The sequence below is a fragment of the Rhamphochromis sp. 'chilingali' genome, assembly GCF_963969265.1.
Source record: "Rhamphochromis sp. 'chilingali' genome assembly, chromosome: 2".
Lineage (NCBI taxonomy): Eukaryota > Metazoa > Chordata > Actinopteri > Cichliformes > Cichlidae > Rhamphochromis > Rhamphochromis sp. 'chilingali'.
This window is the reverse complement of record NC_137930.1, coordinates 11,173,496-11,200,701: the sequence shown is the minus strand read 5'-3', so window position 1 is coordinate 11,200,701 and position 27,206 is coordinate 11,173,496. Positions and strand designations below refer to the sequence as shown.

The following is a 27,206-nucleotide window of genomic DNA, read 5'->3' as shown; positions in this document are numbered from 1 at the left end:
CTCCAACAAAAAATCAGTTTCAGCCATTGAAAGGAGCATCTGTGTGCTGTGTTTGGACAAAGCCATGCCTCGGACATATGAGAAGTATAGCAGGTTTGAACCAGTGCAGGTTTTGCATGGAGGCGGCACCCAGTGGAACAGTGCTAACCGCTGGTTTGACAAATCGCTGCAGGTGAGAGAAGGAAAACCGAACCACTGATGTATCATTCAGGCAAGCTCTATTTTACCTTGCATAGAGATCAGATTCAAGTTGTGCGAAAAGTTAATGATAGAGTAGTTCTACTAATGCAAAAGAAAAGTGAAAACGGTCTGTCTCAGTGTGAGAATAGTAAAAAGGGTTAGTATGTTTAAATGCCAATGACCTTCTAGGTGCCTTTACCTTAGTAGTTGTTGTTGTTGTTGTTGTTGTTGTAGTAGTGTTATTTTTACATTTTAAACCAGCACTTTAAAAGCCTATATTGATGGCCCAATTTACTAAAAAACTTCCCTATCATAGAAGCTCAGTAACAGAACCGCACATGAAGAAACTTAATTTGTGTGTCTTTCTTTCAGTTTATTGTTGGTGAAGATGGGACATGTGGGTTTACCATGTTGCATGCCATTATTGATGGCACACCATGTATGGCTCTATCAGATTATATCACATCTTCCATGTAAGTTTACATCCTCTAAAAAAACCACACTTCAGGAGCATGTCACGTTTTCTTTATAAATTTTAATTTCCGTTGTTTTTGCAAATGTAATTATGTCATCTTAAACATCATTAAGCAATTTTCTAGCACACCTAACAGTGACTGTCACTTCGTCTGTCACTAGATTTGATGTTCTGTTCTACTGTTTGTTTTTTTTTGTTTTTTTTTTGTTTTTGTTTTTTTAAATGTGTGGAGACAGGAAGAAACCACAGATGATGGAGTCTCCTGTGGCACTTTTGCCAATGCCTCAGAAACTACACTTTAACATCACACCTGACATTAAAACAGCCATTGAGGAGGCTAAACAGAGTGTTGACAAGTAAGCGCACATGCCTGTTTAAGCTCGGTCCTATTTCATGCAAGTCTGTCTCAGAAACACTAGGTTTGTAGTTTTGCACTACAGTTAAAGGGTTGGACAACTAAAACATTTTAATTTAAAACTCTGTAGTAATGTTTAAGTTTAGCTTTAACTGGGTGTGAACTCTCCTTTGTCAGTAACCATACAAGCTAGCATAAGAACAGCAGATATCATAGCAGAGGGAAGCAGCATGAAGGTGAGGTGTTGAGGGCATGTACCTAGGAGTCCATTTACTGTGGGAGAGTGGAAATCAGAAACTGTGAACTGATTCTCTTGAACGTGGCGTTAAGAAATGCCAGAGTTTGAAATTATTCTACAGTACTACATAACTCTTCCTGTTGTCCATACTGACAGTCACAGTTCATATGTATTTGGACAATGATTAAAGTTCAGACTTTCAGCTTCAATTCAAGGGATTTAACAACTATTTCATTGCAGTTTAGGAAATACATCTATTGCTGTACATAGTCCATATTCAGAGACGTCAAGCTGTAATTGGACGTCTCTTTGTTTGTTTTTTTCTTCCCCTCTATATACAGTATACTTAGATGAAAATCATTTGACTGGCTGAAGTCCCGAATCCATGCACATCACCAACGGCTGCATTTGTTTGTTTGTTTTTCCCTTTGGTGTACTGAATATCTTTCTGCATTCAATTTTCTTTTCAGGAACTAAAAAGTATGTCTTTGTGGACTGTGATCAAATGACTGACTTGAGTATTGGAATATATTCAGCCAAATTCTTCAAAAACTGACTCAACACCACTTCGGTGCAAATAGAAAATAATCACAAGCATATTGCAAAAGGAGAGTTTCTCAGGGCAGAGTTTTGCATGGTACACTTAACAAATCATCCTGTTATTTCTGTCAGGAGTCACATCAATAAATAGTAATGCTGGTCAATCAAAAATGTAACTGGTCACTTAAAGCAATTTATTCAACTCCTACAACACAGTGGAGTTGTACACCCCATTCTTCCATCTACATCACCTACAATCAACAGTTGGGGGTTCCCAAACAGTTATCCCTTCCAAAACCAACATAAAGCTTCTGAAATGGCCCTCCCAATACCCCAACCCATTAACAGATTAAATCTTTTGTGTATTATGATTAAAAGCTGGGTCCGAGCCAAGAAACTAACCAGTTTTAAAGTAATTCTGCCAAGTAGTGGTCAAATATCCAGGCAGAATTATGCCAGAAACTTGTTGATGGCTACCAAGATACAGTGGGGCAAAAAAGTATTTAGTCAGCCACTGATTGTGCAAGTTCCCCCACTTAAAATGATGACAGAGGTCAGTAATTTGCACCAGAGGTACACTTCAACTGTGAGAGACAGAATGTGAAAAAAAAAATCCACGAATTCACATGGTAGGATTTGTAAAGAATTTATTCGTAAATTAGGGTGGAAAATAAGTATTTGGTCACCTCAAACATGGAAAATCTCTGGCTCTCACAGACCTGTAACGTCTTCTGTAAGAAGCTTTTCTGTCCCCCACTCGTTACCTGTATGAATGGCACCTGTTTGAACTCATCATCTGTATAAAAGACACCTGTCCACAGCCTCAAACAGTCAGACTCCAAACTCCGCCATGGCCAAGACCAAAGAGCTTTCGAAGGACACCAGGAAAAGTATTGTAGACCTGCACCAGACTGGGAAGAGTGAATCTACAATAGGCAAGCAGCTTGGTGTGAAAAAATCAACTGTGGGAGCAATCATCAGAAAATGGAAGACATACAAGACCACTGATAATCTCCCTAGATCTGGGGCTCCACGCAAGATCTCATCCCGTGGGGTCAAAATGATCATGAGAACGGTGAGCAAAGATCCCAGAACCACACGGGGGGACCTGGTGAATGACCTCCAGAGAGCTGGGACCAAAGTAACAAAGGTCACCATCAGTAACACACTACAACGGCAGGGAATCAAATCCCGCAGTGCCAGACGTGTTCCGCTGCTGAAGCCAGTGCATGTCCAGGCCCGTCTGAAGTTTGCCAGAGAGCACATGGATGATACAGCAGAGGATTGGGAGAATGTCATGTGGTCAGATGAAACCAAAGTAGAACTTTTTGGTATAAACTCAACTCGTCGTGTTTGGAGGAAGAAGAATATTGAGTTGCATCCCAAGAACACCATACCTACTGTGAAGCATGGGGGTGGAAACATCATGCTATGGGGCTGTTTTTCTGCCAAGGGGACAGGACGACTGATCCGTGTTAAGGACAGAATGAATGGGGCCATGTATCGTGAGCTTTTGAGCCAAAACCTCCTTCCATCAGTGAGAACTTTGAAGATGAAACGAGGCTGGGTCTTCCAACATGACAATGATCCAAAACACACCGCCCGGGCAACAAAGGAATGGCTCCGTAAGAAGCATTTGAAAGTCCTGGAGTGGCCTAGCCAGTCTCCAGACCTCAACCCCATAGAAAATCTGTGGCGGGAGTTGAAAGTCCGTGTTGCTCGGCAACAGCCCCAAAACATCACTGCTCTCGAGAAGATCTGCATGGAGGAATGGGCCAAAATACCAGCTACTGTGTGTGCAAACCTGGTAAAGACCTATAGTAAACGTTTGACCTCTGTTATTGCCAACAAAGGTTATGTTACAAAGTATTGAGTTGTATTTTTGTTATTGACCAAATACTTATTTTCCACCCTGATTTATGAATAAATTCTTTACAAATCCTACCATGTGGATTCATGGATTTTTTTTTTTTCGCATTCTGTCTCTCACAGTTGAAGTGTACCTCTGGTGCAAATTACTGACCTCTGTCATCATTTTAAGTGGGGGAACTTGCACAATCGGTGGCTGACTAAATACTTTTTTTGCCCCACTGTATCTGTGGAGGTGTAACCTGCTAAGGGACATTCTGTGTGGATTAGAGGTATGCTTGTTTTTGTGTTTTCACAAGAATTGCATTATCAAGATGTCACAGTGGCAAAAGTGACCAGATGGTTTCACTGTGGGGATGGTGGTCAGATTGATAGTAGGGTTGTCAAACATAAGGGTTGAGGGCCTCCAATCCGGTCCAGTGGATGGCTTTTTAAGTTTTTGGACTTTTAAGAACATTTTCATAGGTTTAAAAACAAAGCCATTGATATTACATCAAACTAATTAAGTAATAAATAAACAATAAAATGGCAAAAGGATCATATTTCTTCTTCGCCTTTGCCTTCGCCGCATTAAGAACAAAGTGTGCTGTATGTGGCATGTGATGTAAAATGAGTTTGACATTCCTGTTTCTGGTTCACAAAGCCTTGTTTTTGCCGGTAACTAGTAAAAGAATCCAAAATTCTAGTAACAAGCAGTAAGAACACAAGGAAGAGCGACAGACGTAGTGAGAAGTAAGAGGAGAACTTAAATATAAACAAGTGTCATGAGAGCCAGCTGAACACACTGGGACAGTCAAACAAGAGAAGCAAAACAGGAAGTGGGTTACAATAACTGGAACGAGGAAACTCAGACAAAAATACATTTGGCACAGGAAAAGGAGAACTGAGAGAAATGCCATGAAAACTAATAAACTCTAATGTAAAAAGTACAAAATAAGCAATTAATAAATTAATTTTGAGTAATAAGTAGAGATGGACCGATCCGATATTATGTATCGGTATCGGTCCGATACTGACCTAAATTACTGGATCGGATATCGGAGAAAAATAAAAAATGTAATCCGATCCATTAAATATCACGAAAGCACCTCACAAAACTTGCAACACGCCGTAACTCGCCTCAGAACGTCGGAGCAGTATGCATCACGTGATAGAGCAGCTGTGGCATGCGGGACCTGTCGGTGGTCTGGATAGCATTTGGAGCTTCGCTAGCAACCTGGCATTTCATCTCCGACAAAGTTATCCCCGAGAGAAGTAAAGCAAGTGTGTAAGTCCATCTCTGAATGTTTGTAAAGCATTCCCACGTTAAGCTTAACGAGCGACTGCCTCTCGCTCTCCGGCTGCTACTTCAATCGTGAAACTGCTAATGATCAGTTGATCGGCTTTTCTGTCGTGAGTCTCTCTTGTTTGTTTTTGGTCCACTTTGCGCCAGAAAGAGGAAACCAGCGGCTGAACAACAGCAGCACGTTTAAGCTTGATAAGCTGTTGTTACAATTTATTTAATATTACTTTCTACACCAGGATCTTTTTCTAGTAGCTGACGGCTGGTAACTGTGCAGGGGCGGATCTAGCAAAGTTTAGCCAGGGCATTAGATAGGGCATTAACTGGGAAAAGGGGGCACAAAGACATACTTTTCTTTCTTATTCTAATTTAAAATGTCTAGCTTTTAATAAATAATTATCTGACACCCAAAGTTTTAATTTGATGTAAAATGAATAGAAGTCAATTACTGTATATAGTGACTATTAAGTCTAATATATATACCCTAGTAAGCTATAGTACATTTTCCTTTGGGAAGGTACCATCTGTGCAGTCTGCAATTTTGTTGAAGAAAGATGTTGAATCTATTTAATATTTCTTGAAAAATAATTGATTTCTGTGCATTTTTTTTCACACTGCATCAAATTAAGGTTGATTACGTTGATTAAGCATCATGAGGTGGAGCGTGAGGGGTGGTTCCCTATTTTTTTTATTTTTTTATTTTTGTTGTTGCTGGGAGTTGGAACCCTATTAGTTAGGTTGCTTAATATTTACGCTAAGTACTCTTTAAAATACCAGAATAGGGAGGATGGTGTAGGTCTAAGTTTATTAGATTGATCAGTATTGCTGAACTATGAAATATTTTTTTTGTATACAGGTATAACAGAATAGCTTTAGTGTAGTTGTTGTTTTAAACTTGAGTATGAACTTGCAGACTTGCAAAATGCAGCAAGATATTTTAAAAAAACAGTTTTGTTGATTAAAAAACACTATATCGGATTCATATCGGTATCGGCAGATATCCAAATTTATGATATCGGTATCGGTATCGGACATAAAAAAGTGGTATCGTGCCATCTCTAGTAATAAGCAGAATATTTTAAAGTGCAAAAACTGAATAACCTGGGTGTAAGGCACAGGACCATGATAGCAACAACCTGCCTGAATCATTAGGTAGGCTCATTTTAAAGCATGCCTATAGTGGGGAGCATTATTTGCAAAAGTCTCATTAAATCAGACTTTAGAAATGTATCAGGAAAACAGATTAAATGAGCTCCAGAGTTATTTTCTCAGAACTTAAATTAATCAGTTTGTTTCCGCAGACAGTGGATTATATACAGAAAACATGGAAGTTTAGAATACAGCTCCAAAGAAAGAGGGAACAGCCACATGGATCTGAAATGAAGAACACTAGCATAACTGTGTGACTGTTACACATATCTTCTATCTCCACCATCACAGGCATGCCCAAGACCTGGACCTCAGGGTTTTGGTATTCAATCACTTTGGGAAACAAATTCCAAAAGCACATCAAATAAGCCCAGATGCTTTTATACAGATGGCAATACAGCTGGCCTACTATAGGTGAGATACTAAAGGACTAAAAGCATGGTGTTTTTTTTTTTCTTTTTAAAGACAAAGTCTTGTTTCCATTAACAATGGTGATTTATGCAGTTTTAACATAGCTCTAAGGTGATGATTTCAACATTTCATATGCTGAGTTGACCACTTTTTTTTTTTTTTTTCCCTTATCTTGGCAGGATCCACCAGCAGTGCTGTGCATCATATGAAGCAGCCTCCATGCGTTTGTTCAGGAAAGGACGGTTAGGTGTAATCCTTTCAACCTCCAGTGCCTCAGCTGCCTTTGTCAAGTCTTTTGATGATCCCAAAAAGCAGGTCAAATAGGAAGAATTCGACTCAATGTCAATATGCAACCGTGCAATATGTGTCAATTTTGCTAATTCTGCTAATGTGTCAATGATTCTGAATCTGAGCCCATCTCTAAAAGACTAATTTTCTTAGGTGGCCCATCTTCACAAGTCTGTCAAGGTGGGGACTGATCATTCAGCATTCTTCCAACTGTGGGCCACACCCTCTCTCTGTCACTCTTGGAGAGGCCTTTCAATTCCTTGAAACGAGCATCCAAAGCTGTTGCAATCTTGATTCATTCATCGTTGATATTGTTTTCTTAAGGGGAGGTTAGGTCTGCTTGGAATGCCGTTTTAAACCTAGCGACTCATCATCATCAGAGATTTCCATAACATGATGCAAGTGGAAGAGGGCAGGCAGTACCACTGAGAAGGAAACGTAGGATTCCCCACCGGGAATCTCAGTTACATACCTGTAGTGAAAACACACAGAAGGAAAGATGGAAGACGAACAAAATGGTTCTTCTTCCATCTTTCAAATCAAGAAATTGATTTTGTTTAATCAATTTTATTTCAGCCTAAATGTTATATAGATTGCTGACTTCCAGGGCTCCAGAAGAGACTCCACCTTCTGCCGTTTGTCCCATTCTTTTGGCATCAGCCTGACAAGTTTGTGGCTCTGTTGGTCTAAGGTCGCTTTAATTGCTGCTTGGTTGCGGTTTAGACGCTTGACCATTTCTAGTGTTGAATTCCAGCGTGTTGGCACGTCCTGGATCAATGGCTCCTTCCCCTGCCCCAGGGTTGTTTGCTGTGTTTCCAGCTCTGAGGCGTCGCTGGACTATGTTTGAAGCGGCCAACATTTTTTTTTTTTTTTCTAGCACTTGACACACCAAGACCCACAGTGATGCATCTCTGTAAGATGTGAGCCACACAAGGCATGTGCTCAAATGGCAAATGTTTAGCTGCAGGTGTCATGTTACGTGCACACTCAGTTTCTACAGTTGTGATTTTTTTTTTTCTTTTTTTTTTTTTTTCCCTTTTCAGTTTCACAGAGCCCATGCATTTTTGACATTGTGCTTCTTCTTGGAGCCTTGTTCAATTAATCTTGCAAAACCTTTGTAAAGCCTGTGTCCTCGACAATATTAATAGGTCTGCAGTTTGTTGCAATCCACTTGGGAATTGTGTTAGTCAGTTTGTCCAAGGTATACTTACTGAGGCCCTGACGTTCTTTGAGAGTGGTTTGTCGCAAGCCGGGTGAAGCGTTAACCAAAGTGCTAGCAGCATCTCCGACTAACGTATGCTTCGAGTTAATGTGATATTTTAAACCCCAAACTGTTTTCTACTTAAATCCTGTGGTTTTGTGTTGTGTCACTGCTTTGGGTGTCTAACACAACGTATTTGGTTAAAAGTATGGCTTATAACCTTGTCTTGTTTTTTCCAGAACTCAGAGAAACGTAATTTATTGGAAAATGCTATAAAAGTGCATATGTGGAACACCAACATGGTGAGTATCATTTCCATAACCGTTCAGTACATACATTAGTGTGACTACAATTTATAAACTGTAAATATGTTTGTGTTTTTGTTCCCTTTGTTTTTCTAAGTCAAAACTGACAGAGTCAAGTTTTTGAGAAACAGTTGAATCACTTAAAATACAACTGTAATGGAATAAAATGTCAAACACAGCTGGTCCATAGATAGTATTTGAAGTGAGGAGAGGATGACCTAAAGCACAAGGTTTGGGTTGTTCCTGGAAGTAGACAGACATTGTTCATGTTGTCTGTGTGTATTGGGTATAACGGTTTTGCTGTGCAGTCAAATCTATTTAAAGTAATTAATCTTAGGAAGAATAACATTTAGTTGTGCTAAACCTCATCCTTTAACAGAAAATTGTGCCCTGTGAAGAATAATACTACAGCAATACTACATCTGGTGATTATTGTTACAAATAAATTGACTCGTCTCCATCATGACAGGAAATTCGTGGCCGGACAACATTTGGACACTTCTTGGGCCTGAAAGTTCAAGCTATTGAGAACAATATCCCCATGCCAGACATCTACACAGATACCTCCCTTAATAAAGCCTTTAACTTTCTACAAGTCAGGTGAGGGCTGGGCCTGAAAATGTTTCATACTATAAGCCTACTGCAGTTCAAATAGAGATGATTAATTTTATTATTATTTTTTTTTTATCCAATACCTTTTTATATGCTCTAAAATTGATTATGACAAACGATCACCAGTAACTAATGATTACATTCTCACTTCTGTTATTCACAAGGTGGCGTTCAAGGCTGCCTGTCTGGGTTCTGCTGTTCCAGAAAAACTAAACTCATATGATTTTTGCTACAGTGTTACAAGTGACAATTTCACCTTTGTAGTGTCAGCCTGGAAAAGCTGCAAAGAAAATAATGTGGTACGACTGATACAAACCCTAGAAGATACACTGGTAGACATGAAGATGCTGTTGGAGGAAACTAAGCTAGAGCCAGATGGCTCTACCTAGATCTAGGTAAAGAAGCTATTTGATAGCAAAATTCAAAGCAATTGGTTGATTAATACGAGTCATTCAACTTTATTTTTCAACTGTATTTTATTTTTGTTTGTTTTAAAATAAAACATGTCATAAAAAGCTCTTATGTTATAGATCGTTAACTCATGATTCTTGTACATTTCAAATAAATTGCTTAATGACTGGACTATTTTAATTGACTGTTAATTTTTGACTATGATTTGAAACTAGTTCAGATTAAACATGCTAAGGAAATGCACCTTATTAAACAGTCAAATTAAAGAATATTATTATTTTGCTTATCTGGATTATACACTGTTAGATCTAGATCTGGACCAGGGTATCGCTGAACTCCATGACAGTCTGAGGTGCAACCTGATGGCGTCGGATGGACACAAGTCTCCTCTGGGCCCAGAGGAGTTCTATTAGATTTAGGTTCAGGCAAGCATGGGAGCCAGTCAGTGCTATCATTTCCTTCACCCTCCAGGAACTGCCTGCATATTCTCACAACGAGACTGGTTATTGTAGTGCACCAGTGTAGGGTCTAACAGGGACTCCGAGGATTTCTTCCTGATACCTATTGAGAGTCAGGGTGCCATTGCCTAGCGTGTAGATGTCTGTGCATCAATGTTACAGGCAGCAAAACTTTCTTGATCACTTCTCCAGACCCTGTCACATCTGTCACATGTACAGAGATTGAACCTATTCTCATTTGTGAAAAGCACAGGGTGTTAGGGGTGGAGCTGCCAATTCTCATATGTCATTTTCTCATGGCAGATTCCAATCTGGCTCCATAGTGTTGAGAAGTGACACGGGGCTCAAGCCACCCTTTGAAGTCTATTTGTGATTGTTTGGTTCGAGACATTCACACCAGTTGCCTGATGGTGGTCATTTTGAAAGACACAAAGATACTGGTCTTGCAGTTGAGTTGAGGACCTTTTATAGCCCTGTCCAGCTCTCTCGAAGTCTCAAGAGTGCTGGACATTAAAAACTTCAAACCTTCTGGCAATGGCATGTATTAATATGATTTTACAATCATAGAGCATTATGTCCTTCCACATCAGTGGTTTGTGCTATGGCTCGATAAATAAATTCCTAATTCTGAAACAGTTTTCGTGTGTCCAAATGGAATTAGTTCCTCACTACCATTCATACACATTCACACTCTGAATGCATCTGAGAGCAATTTGGGGTTAGGATCTTGCCCAAGGATACTTGGCATGCAGACTAGAGGAGCCAGGGATCGAACCGAACCATTAAGAATTTTTCAACATCAGGGCCCTATTTCAGGAAGCCGGTTTAGAAAACTCAGAGTGAAAAACGATACTCAGAGTTGAGTAACCCCGAACTGTCCAACTCGGAATATTCGGTTTCAGAAAGGCTGATAACAATTAGTTCAGTCAACGCGGAGTTGCTTTAACCCCAAGTTAAGCGCGCGCACGAGGATACATAAAGCCCTGATTAGTGGAGCACAGATTAAGCGAGTCACCATGGAGACAGAGGGAAAGAAGGCGCAGTCAATGTATTTTACAGCGTTTGAGGCCGAAATTCTGATGGCAGCATATGCCGATAACATGCAAATTTTGCGGAAAAAAAGTAACACAGCCTCAGCTGCAAAAGAAAGGGAGCATGCATGGCAAAACATAGCCGACAGAGTCAATGCGTGAGTGTTAATTTAAACATTGATCTAGGGATTTCCACCCATTTAACACGTTATTTTATTATATTTTATTTTATTTTTTATTTCATACATTTTATTTTGTGATGTGATGTGAGCGCAGGTGCAACCCAACAGGCCCCAAACGTTCCTGGCAGCAAGTACAAATGAAATATAAAAATATAGTCCAAACAGGTAAGGTGTAATTGTATTATGAGCCATAGTGCTTGGTCTGTTTGTCCGATGTAAATCAATTGCAGTTAGAGGCTACATTAATTTCCCCTCTGTAAGCACTTATTGAAATTATCTGAGCACATTACAAGTACATATTTGCTTACTCTGTATGCTCGAATGTGACCCGTTATAGCCAACAGAAAAAAAGCGGAGGCCCGAAAAACAGGTGGGGGTCCGCCACCACCACTCACAGAGGCTGAGCAGTTGGCTTCCACATTTGTGATAATGTTGGCAGCATCACATATGATCTTCACAGTGCAGAGAACACAATTAGCATCCATTACTATAATGAAATAATTTGTTAGTTTGAAATGCTACAGGGAACTATGTACCTGTACATTAATGCTGTGGAAAGACTTCCTGTTCACATAGTCTCCTTCATTTACTGAAGGAGCAATGATTGGAATGTGAGTGCCATCTATACAGCCAATCACGCCTGGGAACCGTGAAAATAAATGTAAAATGTAAGTAGTAGTTCAAGTATCACCACATCATGAATTAAATTTCGTTCATCCTGATACCTGCAATTTTGTGGCATCCCTCTTTGATAAATCTTGTGGGTCTATGACCGGGGAACACCACAAACGAGTACACGAGACGTTTCAGTGCAACTGTAACATTCCTGACTGCCCGACAGACGGTAGCCTTGGAAACGTGCTCAGCGTCACCAATATTATACAGAAAGCTCCTGTTTGCAAAAAACCGAAGTGCAATACAAATAATATGTACAGAACTGAGAGAATGTCAGCGATGTGTCACATGAGCAATATTAGGCCTGAGGATGTTATTCAAATAAATTATAGATTGTGCTGAAAAACGGTAACGTTCACACAGAAAATCATCAGGAAATGATAAAATGTCCAAACGCGCTCTAATCACTCTCTCCTGGCGGAGAGCTCTGCGGAGAATTTGGGCTTCAACATCTACTGGCTCTTCAAGGAAGGAGCACGCCATGTCTGACACTTCCTACAGTCAGGTTTCTGACAAAGAGGCGGAGAAAGTTAGGGTTAGTTGAAGTAAACCTGCTAGGGGGCAGGTTAGCTTCACGGAGTGTGTCGTCATAGTAACTCACTCAGAATTAATCTAAACTCGCTTTGTGAAACCGAAAACCCAGAGTTTTCGTTAACTCAGGGTATACTTACTCAGAGTTTGCACTAAACCGGCTTCCTGAAATAGGGCCCAGTCGGTCACAGTGACTGTTCGATCTGTTGGTGGTACGTGTCTGTCCTTCCATGCTGGCTCCTGTTCTTGCTCCTGTTCTTTCTCGGGGTTCTAGTTCCTGAGGTATTCACTAATGTTTTGAAGGAAGGCTCAAGAGATTGGAGATTGTTACCATCATGGGCTCATATGGTCAGGATGAGAATGAACAGTCAGCAATCACTTGCAGGTTTCTCGTTTTATTGAACATTCAGTATTAAAAGGAAAGACACACATAGACTACTAACTCTGAAAGGAAATGAAGTGTGATTTTCTGGTTGAAACCGTCCATGGAGCTTTATTGTGTTGACGTCAGTGGCTCCTTTGGCCAGCTTATTATTCCGGCAGAGCATCTGTTGATTGGCAGAGTGTAGCTGTTGCCCAGATCTTGTCCTTCCCATTCAGCTGACTCCTCAGAACTTGCCTTATTTGGTGGTTGTGGTTTTCCTAGCAGCTACTTCATGGTTCCCATTTGTGTGGGTACAGGTACAGGTAGCTATCCTCAATGCCTGCAATGCGGCTTTCTGGCAGTTCACTCCCCTCAGTTCTGATTAACTTCCCTCTCTTTTTTACCATATAAACACACTTTTCCAGTCCGAATAACATTCCAATACTGTTGCAGTAGAGCCAAGTGGTGTAGATTGGTGAATGGATGTCTTGTTTACTCCTGGCGTATAACTTGATGCCAACCATGTAGAGGAAGCAGCTGACATTTGCTCCAGTCCGTAGCCAGTCTTATTAATGAGCTGGCTGAGGAGACTCAGGCCTATGCTGAACAGAAGTGGGAACAGAGCATTTCCTTGGTAAATCCCACACTTGATGGTGACTTGTCCATCTGGCTTGAAGTTGGCTGTTTACCATCTCTCCCTGTTCCTCACACCACGGTATTCACCACTCATCCAACGTGTGAAACCTGCTGTGAGGACAATTAAAGTGTGGCCAGAGGGGACAGACGCAGTGCTCCAGGACAGATTTAAAAACACAGACTGGAATATGTTCACCCACACAGACCTGGACCAGTACGCCTCATCTGTACTGGATTACATCTCCAAAACCACAGACAGTGTCACCACCCAGAAACGGATCACCATGTACCCCAACCAGAAGCCTTGGATGAACCGGGATGTTCGTCTCCTCCTGAAGGCCCGCAACACTGCCTTTAGGTCAGGAGATGCACACGCCTACAGTACAGCCAGGGCTAATCTAAAGAAGGGCATCAAAAAAGCCAAACACCATTACAAAAAGAAGGTAGAAGAACACTTCTCCAACTCCAACCCCCGACGCATGTGGCAAGGACTCCAGACCATCACAGACTACAGGACCACCAAACCCTCCCCCGCATCCTCTGATGTCTCCTTCCTCAATGAGCTCAACAACTTTTATGCTCGTTTTGAGCGAGGGAACCCCACAACCACAACCAAAGCAGACATGACGCCAGACCACCAACCTATGACTCTCTCCCCCACCGATGTAGGAGCGGTGCTGAGCAGGATCAATGTCCACAAGGCGTGTTCTCAGAGCGTGTTCTGGGGAGCTTGCAGGAGTGCTCACAGACATATTCAATCTGTCCTTGGCCCACGCTGTGGTACCGGCCTGCTTCAAATCCACCTCCATCGTCCCGATACCCAAAAACTCCAACCCATCTTGCCTCAATGATTACCGCCCAGTAGCACTCACCCCCATCATCACTAAGTGCTTAGAGCGACTGGTCCTAGCACACTTCAAATCCTGTCTCCCCCCCACCCTGGACCCCCACCAATTCGCATACCGCCGGAACAGGAGCACAGAGGATGCAGTCTCCATCGCAATGCACTCTGTCCTCTCACACCTGGACAACAACAACACCTTCGCCAGAATGCTGTTTATAGACTTCAGTTCAGCATTCAATACAATCCACCCCTCACAACTCATCAGGAAACTGACAGACCTGGGTATCAGTTCCCTCATCTGCAAATGGTTACTGGACTTCCTGACCAACCGCCCCCAACATGTCCGGCTGGATAACCGCTGCTCATCTACCATCACAATGAACACCGGTGTACCACAAGGCTGTGTGATGAGCCCTTTCCTCTACTCCCTCTTCACCCACGACTGCAGACCTGCTGATGGTTCCAACACCATCATTAAGTTTGCAGATGACACCACGGTGATTGGCCTCATCAGTGACAACGATGAGGCCGCCTACAGGGAGGAGGTGGATCGTCTGGCTGAGTGGTGCGACAGAAACAACCTGCTGCTTAACACCGAGAAGACCAAGGAGCTCATCGTGGACTACAGGAGGAATGCTGACCCACATCCACCCATCCACATTAAGGGGACGGCTGTGGAGCGTGTGAGCAGCTTCAAGTTCCTGGGAGTCCACATCTCCGAGGATCTCACCTGGACGACCAACTGCTCCAAGCTGGTCAAGAAGGCTCACCAGCGCCTCTTCTTCTTGAGGACTCTGAGGAAGAACCACCTGTCCTCAGACATCCTGGTGAACTTCTATCGCTGCACCATCGAGAGCATCCTGACCAACTGTATAACAGTCTGGTACGGGAACTGCTCTGCCTCGGACCGGAAGGCGTTGCAGAGGGTTGTGAAAACTGCCCAGCGCATCGCCGGAGCACCACTTCCTGCCATAAAAGACATCTACAGGAAGCGGTGTCTGAAAAGGGCTGGGAAAATCATCAAAGACCCCAGTCACCCATCACATGGACTCTTCACCCTCCTGCCCTCTGGGAGGCGCCACAGGAGCCTCCGGACTAAGACCACCAGGTACCGGAACAGCTTCTTCCCCACAGCTGTCAGACTCCTGAACTCTGCCTCCTGACATCTGACCCACGTTAAACTCATGAACTGAACATACACACACCCACAATGGACAACTGTACCCTCAAACACAATAATAACATGGACTGAACCACCACTCACAACCACTAGCACTTTATATAGCCTCTGTAGAAACTATCTACACCCTCACTTATCTTAACTGCACTACTGTATAGCTCTGTGTAAATAATCATTCTGTACATTCGATAATTTTTAATCCTACAACTGTTTACAACTTGCATAGTTCCCATTTCTGTATAGCTGTATATCTCAGATTCTGTAAAGTTATTTATTTCATATTCTGTATAGTTTTTCATATTTATATCCTGTTCATATCCTGTACATAGCTTGTACTCACTACAGCCTGTACATACTTATAGTTATAGAATATTCACAACATACTTCATACCGTGTACATTATAACATACCATAATAGACCCATTTCTGTAATATACTCACATATCTATATTATTGCTAATATATATTGTAATATATCTATATCACTAAAGCACTTCTGGATGGATGCAAACTGCATTTCGTTGCCCTGTACCTGTGCATGTGCAATGACAATAAAGTTGAATTCTATTCTATTCTATTCTATTCTATTCTATTCTATTATAATAATAATAATACATTTTATTTGAGGGCGCCTTTCAGAAACCCAAGGTCACCTTACAAAAAACACAATTAATAAAAGGAACAATAGTCATAAAATACATAAAATAAGTTAAAATTACAAAACAGAGCGTGACAACAGATAAAATCAGCATTAAAGCGAGTAAGCCAGTTTAAACAGATGTGTTTTGAGCTGTGTCTTAAATACGGAGAGGGAGTCAATATTTCTTAGTGCAGGAGTGAAGGAAACGGTTTCCAGGGCCTAATCCGTGGATCGACTTCCTTCGAGGCGTGGACGTCTATCAGCAGAGAATGTACCTTCACCTATCAGCAGAGAATGTCCCTTAGTCTGTAACACAGTCAAATATATTCTCAAGTAATATTCAAGCATGCCATTCAGCGTGTTAGTACGAGCTCGGGAGCAGCTTGGGAGAACAAGAAAACAGAGACTGCTTTAGATTGTCTTCCCAAAGTGACTCAACTTTATTCACAAGTACAACAGTTTATATAGAGGGTAAAATTCATGAGACAGCAGATTATCAGTTTAAACCAGTACAGACCAAGATAAGGCAGCGTCTTCCTGCCCTTGGGTGAAGAAGCATCCTTTGTGTAGTTTATCAGTTCAGCTACAATTGTGATTATCTCAGCGACATATTTTCAAGGCACAAAACAAAGAGTTCTTACATTAGTGAAATCTGAAACAAACCATTTGGCCTTCAACAGGCGTCTCCTAAAAGATTAAGAAACTAATGTAGCTGAGGGAGTGATCTCTGTGGTATTTCAACCTTGTACCAGCCTGTGATTCTCACACATCAATTCTTGGGTCAAAGAGAAAAATAACTAAAACAAAGGGGCCTTATTGAATGACAGAGTTTTCCTGTATAATGTCACTATAAAACAATATCCAGTAAATGCTACCATGGTACTAAAATACCTAACAAGGAGGAAGAGAGTTCCAGAGCCGAGGAGCAGAGCGACTGAAAGCTCTGTTCCCCATAGTGATAAGGTGTGAGGACGGAACAGTAAGATGAATAGCAGATGATGATCTGAGAGTGCGGGAAACAGTGGTGATATGGAGCAGGTCACACAAATATGAAGGAGCAGATTTATGGATACACTTGTATGCAAGAAGTAAGATTTTAAAATTTATCCTGGCTTCTATGGGCAACCAGTGAAGCTGCTGAAGAACTGGGGTAATATGAGCACTTAACGGAGTGCAAGTTATGACCCGAGCTGCAGAATTTTGAAGAAGTTGGAGTTTATGAAGGGACCTTTTAGGGAGACCAAATAGGAGGGAATTACAGTAATCAATACGGGATGTAATAAGACTATGGACAAGGATGGCAGCAGCATGGGGAGTAAGGAAGGGACGGAGTCGGTGAATATTACGTAAATGGAAGTAAGCAGACCGTGTTATGTAATTAATGTGAGACTGGAATGAAAGAGTATTATCAAGTATGACACCCAAACTCTTAACCTGAGGGGAGGGAAGGGTGGGAGAATTTTCAACGTTAATGGAAAAGCTGTGGGATTTGGTTAAGACAGATGGTGTACCAACAAGTAAAACTTCAGTTTTATTACTGTTAAGTTTGAGGAAATTGGAGGAGAACCAATATCCCCATTGCATTCCTGATGAAGGCTCTTATTTAGTTCACTGAGTCAAACGCCTTCTTGTAGTAAATCCAGGCAGTGCACAGGTTGGTCCGCCTGGTCTTACCATCCATGAGTAGTTGTACCAGTAGCTGGGATTTTGCCCCACTGGTGTTGCTGCTAATTCCTTTCTGGGCCTTGCTCATGTATTGAACATGAACTTTTCGTCATGGGCGCTATGATGCCTGGCAGGAGCTTCCATTTGGTGCTGAGGCCAGTTATTGGTCTGTAGTTGGATGGAAGTGGCCCCTTCTGAGACTGAGGACTGTTCAGCGTTCAGTTAGTCAGTCTGAATATATATCACATCCATTATCTATTATCCCTATCCAGTAGAAGCTGGTTCACTTGTCCTATTTGACACTGGAGTGCAGTTAGCTTCTTTAGGCAGTAACTGTGAATCATGGTGCCATTTAGCTCTTTATGCTTGAGTCTTCCACTGTGATGATTTTTGGAGCTTGTTGATGGAGGTTGCTAGCCACTAAGCATTGTTTTTATGTGTTGCCTCTTTCTCCCATGTGCTCTTCGAGAATTGCTTAGTCTCTAGCCTTGGCAGGGCTGTTCTCATATTCAGAGGTGGGACCAAGTCATTGTTTTGCAAGTCTCAAGTAAGTCTCAAGTCTTTATCCTCAAGTCTCAAGTCAAGTCTCAAGTAATGTCAGGCAAGTCAGAGTCGAGTCTCAAGTCACTGGTGTAAAAGTCCGAGTCAAGTCACAAGTCTGAAACTTTGAATTTCAAGTCCTTTCGAGTCTTTAAAAAAAAAAACGAAAAAATAATGTTGCAGTTATGCTAAATGTAAATATTAGACCATGTAATTTTTAAATCTGTGTTTTTCTCAACACATGACAAAATAGTGAACTTAGAAAATATACACAAATTGTGAAATTGCACCTCTTTAGAATGCAGCTCAATTAAACCTAGCTCCAAGAATAATTTTCACCGACAGTTCTGAGATAAGCTGCATGTTATTCTTGGATGCGGTTGTAGGACCGGCTTTAAAATCGCATGACAAAAATATCATACATATTAAAAAAAACTGAATCACCAACGTAGCCTGGAAAACATTTGCTAGTTAGATGAAGTCAGCTATCTCATCGTAGCATATTTATATGCATATTTATAATCATACGGTTCTTGGAGTGAGTGCATACACTCATGAAGTTTAGTAACTTCAGGTCACTGCAACAAGCCCAGGTACAGTTTACCGACGGATGGGTACAGGACCTTGAAATGCACCGTGTAGAACGAAAGACCATCATACGTATCATAAGTTTACCAGTCTCACAAATCGTCGTCATAAATACACATTCGTTAACCGTTTATTAATAGGACCTTTGAGCTCAACGGTAATTAATTAGTAGTGGAAATAATTTCTGGTACCCATCACAGAAATGTAGCAGTGACAACAATATTGTATGCTGTAATCGTACTGGGCAATTAGTGATACAAAAAACCTGTTTTATCCTGTGAATAAAAGTATATGTTTTTGTCAGTGTACCATAATAACAGAAGCGAAACGCAATATTGTGTCAGGACAATTCACTATTTATGCACAATAAATAAAGGAGCATAGCGCGACAATTTCTGTTCAGCGCCAGACTTGCTTGTAACCTATATCACCAATTATGTTAACTACAACAGCAGACTGACCTTCGTGTAAATGCTTGGAGCAGACTAACCTGTGAGCTGGAGGGTTCTGGGACGTTATATTTGATCTTTGAATGGCTGCAATCCAGACCATCCGTCGCGTCTTTGTTACTTCGGAAACATGGCTGAACAATTTCTCTTCAACGACGTAATCCGATAACAACCGATCTCTTTACCCGTCGGCTTCCCGTGGCTGTCATGCGACCGGCTATTGCAGTTAATAATACAACAGCTTCTTGACATTTTTGTGTTTCTTTTTATCGCTGTGTGACTGATTTCAATTGAAAGCCTGCATGCGCTAGTACCGCTTGCCACGAGTTCCCAGAATCCTTTGCGGTTCTACCCGTGAATGACGTCACATTTTCAATCTCTATATAATATGCATGTTAAATTTTATATTTGGGGTAAAATATCAAGTCTTTTCAAGTAAACCGGTTCAAGTCCAATTCAAGTCCCAAGTCATTGGTGTAAAAGTCCAAGTCAAGTCACAAGTCTTACAACATTTTTTCAAGTCAAGTCTAAAGTCATAAAATTAATGACTCGAGTCTGACTCGAGTCCAAGTCATGTGACTCGAGTCCACACCTCTGCTCATATTATCCCCCTGCCACTGAGAGTACAGCTTGGATGGCTCAGTTGAGTAGAGCTGGTTTATTCTCCTGGCTTCTCTCTGGTATATCTCTTTAGGCAGTTAGGCAAGGCTGTGAGTCTTTGCTTGGCAGGTGGGGATGATGACATCTTCCTGCTTATCTGACATCCTGGCTCTCCCTTGTCATAGCATTTGTGTTGGACCTCATCAATCTCTAGTTGTAATAGCAGTTGCTTCTTCCAGATGTTGTTATAGCAGCTAGATATATAGGCAAGCATAAAGATTGTCAAATTTGCACAAAGGCCACATTGTAATGATCAGACGACTGGACTGGAGCACCTCTGAAACTGCAGCTCTTGTGGGATGCTCCTGGTCTGCAGTGTTCATTATCTATCAAAAGTGTTCCAAGGAAGGAACAGTGGTGAACCCACAGTAGTTTTATGGCAAGCATAGTATGACATCCATGTGGGGAGTCGAGGCTCAGGCTGGCCTGTATAATCGGATACAACAAATTAGTTAACTATAGCTCAAACTGCTGAAAAGTTAATATAGGTTCTGATAGAAAAGTGTCAGAATACACAGTCCATCACAGTTTGTCACTTATGGGGCAGCATGGCTTCAGACCAGTGCCAATAACGGATGTGTGAGCATCAGAACTAATCCACAGAGCAATGGAAGAAGCTGGCCTGGTCTGATGAATCACATTTTCTTTTACATCACATGAATGTCCATACACGTGCTTACCTGGGGAAGATTTCATTCATCAAGATATGTGTTTTAACTCCTCTTTTTGAGCAGTGTATTTACTAGTCATTCAGTGTTTTGTTCTAGAACTTTAAGTGATTTCTATTACACACACACACACACACACACACACACACACACACACACACACACACACACACACACACACACACACAAAAATTTACGAGGTTAAAATTTGAAAGCTTTCTTTTGAAGAGACCACCTGCTTTCTTTTCCAAGGCTGGATCTTGACACAGCCAGTGTAAAGAGGGAATACCCCATGAATGTTGGCAACACGCTTCTCCACACGCCTCTGATAATATGCTGTTTCTTGGCTAAAATAATTTCGACAGGTCTTGTGTTCTAAAAGGTAATATACCCTCATACATCTTTAAGATATTTCAATAAAAGGAATAGAGCAACCTAAAGTGTATAACAATCTCCAGGTAATATCCTATTTCGTCTTAGAACATTACGTGTATTTTCAAGTCTTCGTCTTTTTTTTTTCCTTTTTTTTGAACGTTATCATGTCAAACATGTCAAAACAAAATAAATAAAAACTGTACTACATTAGTTCTTCTTGAAATATGGAAACTACAAAAACCATCAGTCTTACGATCCACATCTGTATATTCAGTAAAAACATCGGCGAAAGACCATAGATTGTATAAAAGTGTAGAAACTGGAACATTTGCCATTTGTCCAACGTGCTTGAATGCAGCACCGTTGGCTTTGTGGGATGACGTGTCAAGAAAGTGCCGGAAGCTTTCAGTCGGTCTAAAATGGCTTACCAGACGCTGCAACAGGAATACCTACAGATTCCTGTTGTTACCAGGGCATACACAACCGCCTGTGTACTCACAACTGCTGCGGTGGTAAGACTCATTCAGGTGTTCTTAGTGTTAGACAGGGAATAATAAACTCGCACTGCCTACCGCGGTCATCGTAAGGTGGTTACTTCGGTGCTAGCTCGGTGCTTGGGAACCTGTTAGAAGGGTACGTGCCTGAACGGAACCTAGTTGGATCTCTTGCTTAAGTGATATGAAGCAATAAGCGGAGCGGGCTACTTGTACCCGGTGCCACGGGTACGACCGATAATTTCCTTAGTGGCCTCACAAGCTACAGCTGTTGTTTATTTATCCTGTAGGGTTAAGTGCTACCTGGTGCTAGCGGCTCACGTCACTCTCATCATCATGGATAAACGTTATTAGAATTCTACAGTCCAGTTTTAGGGAATACATGTTATATATGCTCTTTCTTTCAAGCTGTCTTAGATGTAAAATGTGGGCACTGTCGCACTGCATTAGACGAATTTGTTTTTCTGCATGTGTGTGCAGCAGTGGGAAAAGGTGATACAGAACTGGCCGATGATGTTTCAGTTGGTCACAGTGGAGCCATTTTAAAGCCCATGTAGGTAGGTTGATAAGGTGTTGGGTGCAAATCATTCCTTCCCAGGAGAGGCCAGCCTACCAAAATTACTCCAAACCTGCGTCAACCACTAATTCTGCTAATATGAGTGGGCCAGATTTCACCCAGATACATCTTAAAAACCTCATAGCCGGTTATCGCAAAGGCTGGTTTGCCGTTATTGTTGCTGGGGGTGGCATTAACAGTTAGGGTCAGAGGGCAGTTACTTTTCCACACAGGGTCAGGTATGTTTGGATAGCTTTTTCACTTAATGAATAAAATCACTAGTTAAAAAACTGAAATTTGTATTTGCTTGGGTTCTCTTTATGTAATGTTAAAATTTGCTTGATCTGAAAAAAAAATGTGTGACAGTACAAAAAAGAGGGAAAGAAAGAATTCATTAAGGGGGGCTAAAAGTTTTTCACAGAACTGCATGAAGCTGACCGTGAAATTTTGGTATTTTGGAGCTTCTTATGGTTTTTTTTTAAAAACAGTAGTCAGTATTTTTGAATTATTGTACTTATTAGCATAAAATGGCTTATTTTCCAGTTACTGTTATGATGTGCACAGTCGTGTCATTTTCAGTTTCTGATGCAATAACAAGAAATATGCAAAATAGCTGCCTAAACCCCATGTGAGTTGGCTGATAAGGCATTCTGAGTGTACTTTTTACAGTACTGTCACAGTTCTGAAAGTAAATGCACTTCTTATTGATTATTGGATATTGGTATTTTCAGAGTCGGCAATATCAGCTATCAGCAAATAAGATGAATTTACCAGTGTCACGGGCTGATCTTGATCTGTGTTTTCTAGATTTGCTTTGTTTTTAATGTTTAAAAATAGTGTGACGATGAAGAGCTGAAGGACCTTAAGTGGATTTAACTGTTTGTGAAGATATATCTCTGGTACAAAGGAGAAAATAAATAACTAAAAGGCAACAAGAAATCCAGAGTAAAACAGTAGGGTTTCTCCAGCATTCACTGCTTTGATCTCAAATAGAAAGAGGAAATACAGGGGTAGATAATGGCTCAGTGTCAGTATTTTACAAAGTTTTACATGTCTTGTAAAACATGTCTTGATTCCTTGTTCATTACTAATACTTATAAATTAAAGTATTGTGATGTTGGTGCTTTTAGCTCCAGGTAACATTAAAGTGTAGAAAAGAAAGCGGAGCAGGACTCCGACTTGTCTGACTGCAGTTCTGTTGTCTTGATGAATCAAGCTTAGACTTATACTGTGTAAGCAGCTGTCTTATGCAGCTGATTTTCCAGAAAATGGCAGGTCAGATTTGTCTAAACCAGAGCATTATTTCTGTTTGTGTACACAGTGGACTAAGCTTGGTTTTAATAAAGATACACTGGATCTTTTTGTGCCATTGTCATTGTTGTTACATATAACTTATTCTTTGCTTTCTCTTTCAGCAACTAGAGATCATCACACCATTTCAGCTCTACTTCAACCCAGATTTAATTCTAAGAAATTATCAGGTGAGTTATCTGACCCTCAGTTTAAGACCATACCAAAATGAAAACCCGCTGTTTAAGCAGCCAGTCAGAAGATTGAAAATATATGGGTAAGCAGTAAAACTGAGGGACCTCAACAATGGGCAGTATAAGACAAATAATGATTATTTTGAACTGTGACTCAATAAAAACTACTCTAAACTAATACTAAAAATAAGGAACCGGAAAGTAACAGATCTGGTTCCATTTAACGAAAAATTTAAAACTGCTGGTGCAAAATATAAACTACAGTAAAATAATTACATAATTAAATAAAAATCAAGATTTCAACATTTCTATGTGAATGGGAACTTGTTGAGCTGAGAATTAAACAAAACCTGCACTGACATTATTTTAAACTGGACAAATGGATGTAGTAGTTTTACTGTTATCTGCAGCTGAATGTTGTTTCTTTCACTTCTAGGTATGGCGACTAATAACCAACTTCCTGTTTTTTGGTCCGGTTGGTTTCAATTTCCTGTTCAATATGATTTTTCTGTATCCTTCTCAGTTCCACAGCTCTTTACATATAAAGTCGCTATGCATGCTTTACTTTCTGGTTCACTGGGGAACACCGGGTGTGGTTTTAGAGATGATATGTTAAAAAGTTATGTACAAATAGAGTTCTTGTAAAAAATAAATAAAAAAAATTAAAGAACAAATTGGGATGATGGTGATGACGTGTACATTTTTCTCGCAGCTTTCCTTAACCATGTACTTGCAGGTACAGATACTGTCGAATGCTGGAGGAGGGCTCTTTCAGGGGACGCACGGCTGACTTTGTCTTCATGTTTCTCTTTGGTGGACTTCTTATGACTGTATCCTCTTAAATCGTTCAGAGAACAACTTTATATACGACATATATACATACATACACTCCTTATGTGGTAAGCAACTTTTCGATCTCTCTGCTGCCGTTGATTGATTATTAGTCTGTTAATGTTGGGCAGACACAAACAGTCAGCAGTAATGTTCAGCCATTTGTCCTCAATGAAGTCTCAGATATTTGGCACTTTTGTGAGTCTGGTGTTTCTGGGCCAGGCCTTCACCATCATGCTGGTATACGTGTGGAGTCGACGGAACCCGAATGTTCGCATGAACTTCTTTGGCCTGCTCAACTTTCAGGCACCCTTCTTGCCCTGGGTGCTAATGGGATTCTCACTTCTGCTGGGCAACTCTATCATCGTGGATCTTTTAGGTGCTTATAATTGACCCCTGCTGTCAGTGTTCAGTACTTTGGTGGTATGCTAAGATTTGCAGGTACCTGCTGTGTTTAGTGGTGTACAGCAAGGTTTTGATGGGTTAGAATAAAACTGATTTGTATTTTTCTCTTGAGGTATTGCTGTTGGTCATGTGTACTTCTTCCTGGAGGATGTTTTCCCAAATCAACCAGGTGGTGGAAGGTGGCTCAAGACCCCATCAATCATGTGAGTCACAGAATAATTGTAATATTTGTGGTGTGAGAGAAGTTTTAAGTAGCAGATGGGAATTTCTCTAAACAGACATGTGGCTGCAGTCACCATGTGCAGCTGGTCTTTACACACACAGAGGTGTCTGTTATAATTTAAGTACTTTTCTAAGATCCAGTTATTGTTCTTTCCTTAGATTTTTCTCTCTTCCCTAAGGCCAGCTGAAGTAGGAGAACAGTGGAAAAAGCATGTCATGCCCTTAAAATCAATAACGAGCTACAAAACACACTTCAAGCACAAATTAATTTGGTTGGCTGAAATCCAATTGTTGTTTCACGAAATGCTTTTGTCATTTAAACATTATGTTGACATATGCTCAAGCTATATTCTTCATTAACAGAAATAAAACTTGGAATTCACAAAGTACTAAACAGTGTCTTCGAAGACTAACTGAAATTGCGCAAGTTGCAAAACGCAGATAAGAGCAGACCATTTTTTTTTTTTTCTATCAAAAATAGTGGATTCTTAAAAAATGACATCATCAAAAGGGGCTATGGTAGAAATTCATAATAAATTCATGGGAGGTTCCTATGTGGCTCTTGAAATCAAGGCAAACCCTGAAAAGACAAGAGGCCTACATATGTAGACAGCAGTCCGTTTCCATATTTTGTTCTGGATAAAGCTGCTGTGTATCTTCAGTTTGATTGACATATTTTTTTTTATGTTGGACAATCTAACAAAAGTCCGTTCTTAGCTGCATCACTAGCACTACTTCTGTGTTTGTAGAAATGACTCATTCTCCTTTTGCCGTGTTTCTCCCACAGAAAGATGCTCTTTGACACTCCAGAAGAAGATGCCAACTATAACCCCCTGCCAGAGGACCGCCCGGGAGGGTTTGCATGGGGGGAAGGACAGCGCCTTGGTGGTTAAATACACCCTCTATTTCATCCCTGATCATCAGGTCACCTTCAGGGACCTTCTCTCAGAGAGTTGAAGACATGGTCTTTGTTTTTGACGTGTTTGTTTAGTTGTGGATGAGGAATGCCAAACAGCCACAAGTGGTTTGGAGATAACGGTGTGTTGTCTGTGTATATGGGCTTTAATCATCTTCACAAACTCTTCTTGATGCCAGGTCGTCGCTCTAAGACTATTTGATAGAATACAAGCTTCCGATGGAACTGTGGATGGTGAACCTGAGGGCCTCAGGTGATATTTGTCTTTGTCTCCGGGGAAAAATAAATGAATAAATTATGGCATACAATTATATGAAAGAGGAAAATGACAGCAGTGGAATATTATTGAAATGAATTTATTTACAAAGAGTGCATTTTTTTTATTTCACTTTTTTAAAGAATAAATGTCTGTTGCAAACAACAGTTTGGTTTCATCTCTTTGAAGTGTTTTAGTTTTTGCTTGAAACCAAAGATGTTCTTACTAATTCTGAGTGTAAAAATGCAACATGTCAGTTGAAAGACTCTTGTAACTTGTCTTATTGTTAGAGATGGAGATGTCAGGATTTTCACTGTTTTTGATTTCATAGTCCATGAGGTGTGGCGCAAAGTGAGAATAATGGGTTAGCAAGCTATCTTGAGTCTAAAGGCAGACATTTCAATGTCATGTCAGATTTGCTGAATCTGCTGTAAGTGTAAAGTTGTTGGCATGTCAAAGCTACCCATTTGAAAACACCTTCAGGCATTTATGCAGCCAGTTATTATTAAGCAATATCTTTTTACAAGAACACTTAATTTTTCTTGCCTTATTGGTAGCAAAACAAAATTTTGACTTTTTGAAAATTCAAATGGTAGATATGTTTTTAAGTGTTCCAGAAAGACAAGTATGTAAATTTTGTTCCTTGCACGCACTTCTGGAATATTGGTGTCTTCTGCACTGTTGTCATATTTAATTTGATTGAGATAGCTTTAAACATATCTGTAATACACAATCCATTTTTATAGTAGACTTACTGGAGTAGAAAGAATCCTTCATGTGCCTAAAAAAAATGGATTTATGAATACTTGGGCTAATCTCGGTTATTTGGCACTCTGTGTGTGTATTTTGATCCAATATCTAGAAGACCTATGTGCCGTTTGCATTAGATCAGCAGTCCCCAGCCCCCAAGGTGGTACCGGTCCATGAGTTGTTTGGTACCGGACTGTGAGAGTTGAGGCTTGGGTGTGAAATTTATGGTTTTCAAGGTTTTATAGGTTTTAGCATTTTTTTTTATCATTAACTCGGTTTCCCTGGGTCTTTTCCCGTGTGTTATGAATAAATCTTCTTTTTTTGGTACCGGTACTGGTTTTATTTTGTTGTATTTATCCGCGGCACCTTAAAGGCCGGTCCGTGAAAATATTATCGGACATAAACCGGTCCGTGGCGCAAAAAAGGTTGGGGACCGCTGCATTAGATTCATAAGGAATTGTGAGAACTCTACAATAATATGGATATCGCA

General features: G+C 40.7%; 2 protein-coding genes across 4 annotated transcripts; both read left to right on the top strand.

Moving 5' to 3' along the window:
* Positions 1 to 4,677: 4,677 nt before the first annotated feature.
* LOC308392267 (carnitine O-acetyltransferase-like) lies at positions 4,678 to 10,316 on the top strand. Of its 3 annotated transcripts, XR_013970786.1 has the most exons (7): positions 4,678 to 4,924; positions 6,380 to 6,502; positions 6,679 to 6,814; positions 8,228 to 8,290; positions 8,763 to 8,893; positions 9,070 to 9,300; positions 9,629 to 10,316. XR_013970786.1 is itself a non-coding variant. In XM_080875236.1 (6 exons), the coding sequence occupies exons 1-6, from the start codon at positions 4,824 to 4,826 to the stop codon at positions 9,116 to 9,118; spliced, it is 603 nt and encodes a 200-aa protein (XP_080731362.1). In that variant the 5' UTR covers positions 4,678 to 4,823; the 3' UTR covers positions 9,119 to 9,488. The 3 variants fall into 3 exon arrangements, 2 of the variants coding, with proteins under 2 accessions (XP_080731362.1, XP_080731361.1); XM_080875236.1 differs by lacking the exon at positions 9,629 to 10,316 and having other exon boundaries at positions 9,070 to 9,488; XM_080875235.1 differs by lacking the exon at positions 9,629 to 10,316 and having other exon boundaries at positions 4,679 to 4,920; positions 9,070 to 9,488.
* A 10,845-nt stretch (positions 10,317 to 21,161) lies between these two features.
* On the top strand, positions 21,162 to 27,036 carry LOC308390431 (derlin-2). Its single transcript, XM_080872428.1, has 7 exons — positions 21,162 to 21,314; positions 23,268 to 23,333; positions 23,773 to 23,846; positions 24,073 to 24,166; positions 24,351 to 24,546; positions 24,685 to 24,775; positions 25,582 to 27,036. The coding sequence occupies exons 1-7, from the start codon at positions 21,222 to 21,224 to the stop codon at positions 25,685 to 25,687; spliced, it is 720 nt and encodes a 239-aa protein (XP_080728554.1). The 5' UTR covers positions 21,162 to 21,221; the 3' UTR covers positions 25,688 to 27,036.
* The last annotated feature ends 170 nt before the right edge of the window (positions 27,037 to 27,206 follow it).

What these genes read in the sequence shown, in the direction of transcription:
- LOC308390431 (XM_080872428.1), top strand. Translation starts at nt 21,222, where the DNA reads ATGGCTTACCAGACGCTGCAACAGGAATACCTACAGATTCCTGTTGTT. An exon ending in TAATTCTAAGAAATTATCAG is followed by an intron (nt 23,334 to 23,772) that starts GTGAGTTATCTG and finishes TTTCACTTCTAG; the next exon opens with GTATGGCGACTAATAACCAA. An exon ending in TATCATCGTGGATCTTTTAG is followed by an intron (nt 24,547 to 24,684) that starts GTGCTTATAATT and finishes TTTTCTCTTGAG; the next exon opens with GTATTGCTGTTGGTCATGTG.
- LOC308392267 (XM_080875236.1), top strand. Translation starts at nt 4,824, where the DNA reads ATGCGGGACCTGTCGGTGGTCTGGATAGCATTTGGAGCTTCGCTAGCA. An exon ending in ATATGTGGAACACCAACATG is followed by an intron (nt 8,291 to 8,762) that starts GTGAGTATCATT and finishes CCATCATGACAG; the next exon opens with GAAATTCGTGGCCGGACAAC. An exon ending in TTTAACTTTCTACAAGTCAG is followed by an intron (nt 8,894 to 9,069) that starts GTGAGGGCTGGG and finishes GTTATTCACAAG; the next exon opens with GTGGCGTTCAAGGCTGCCTG.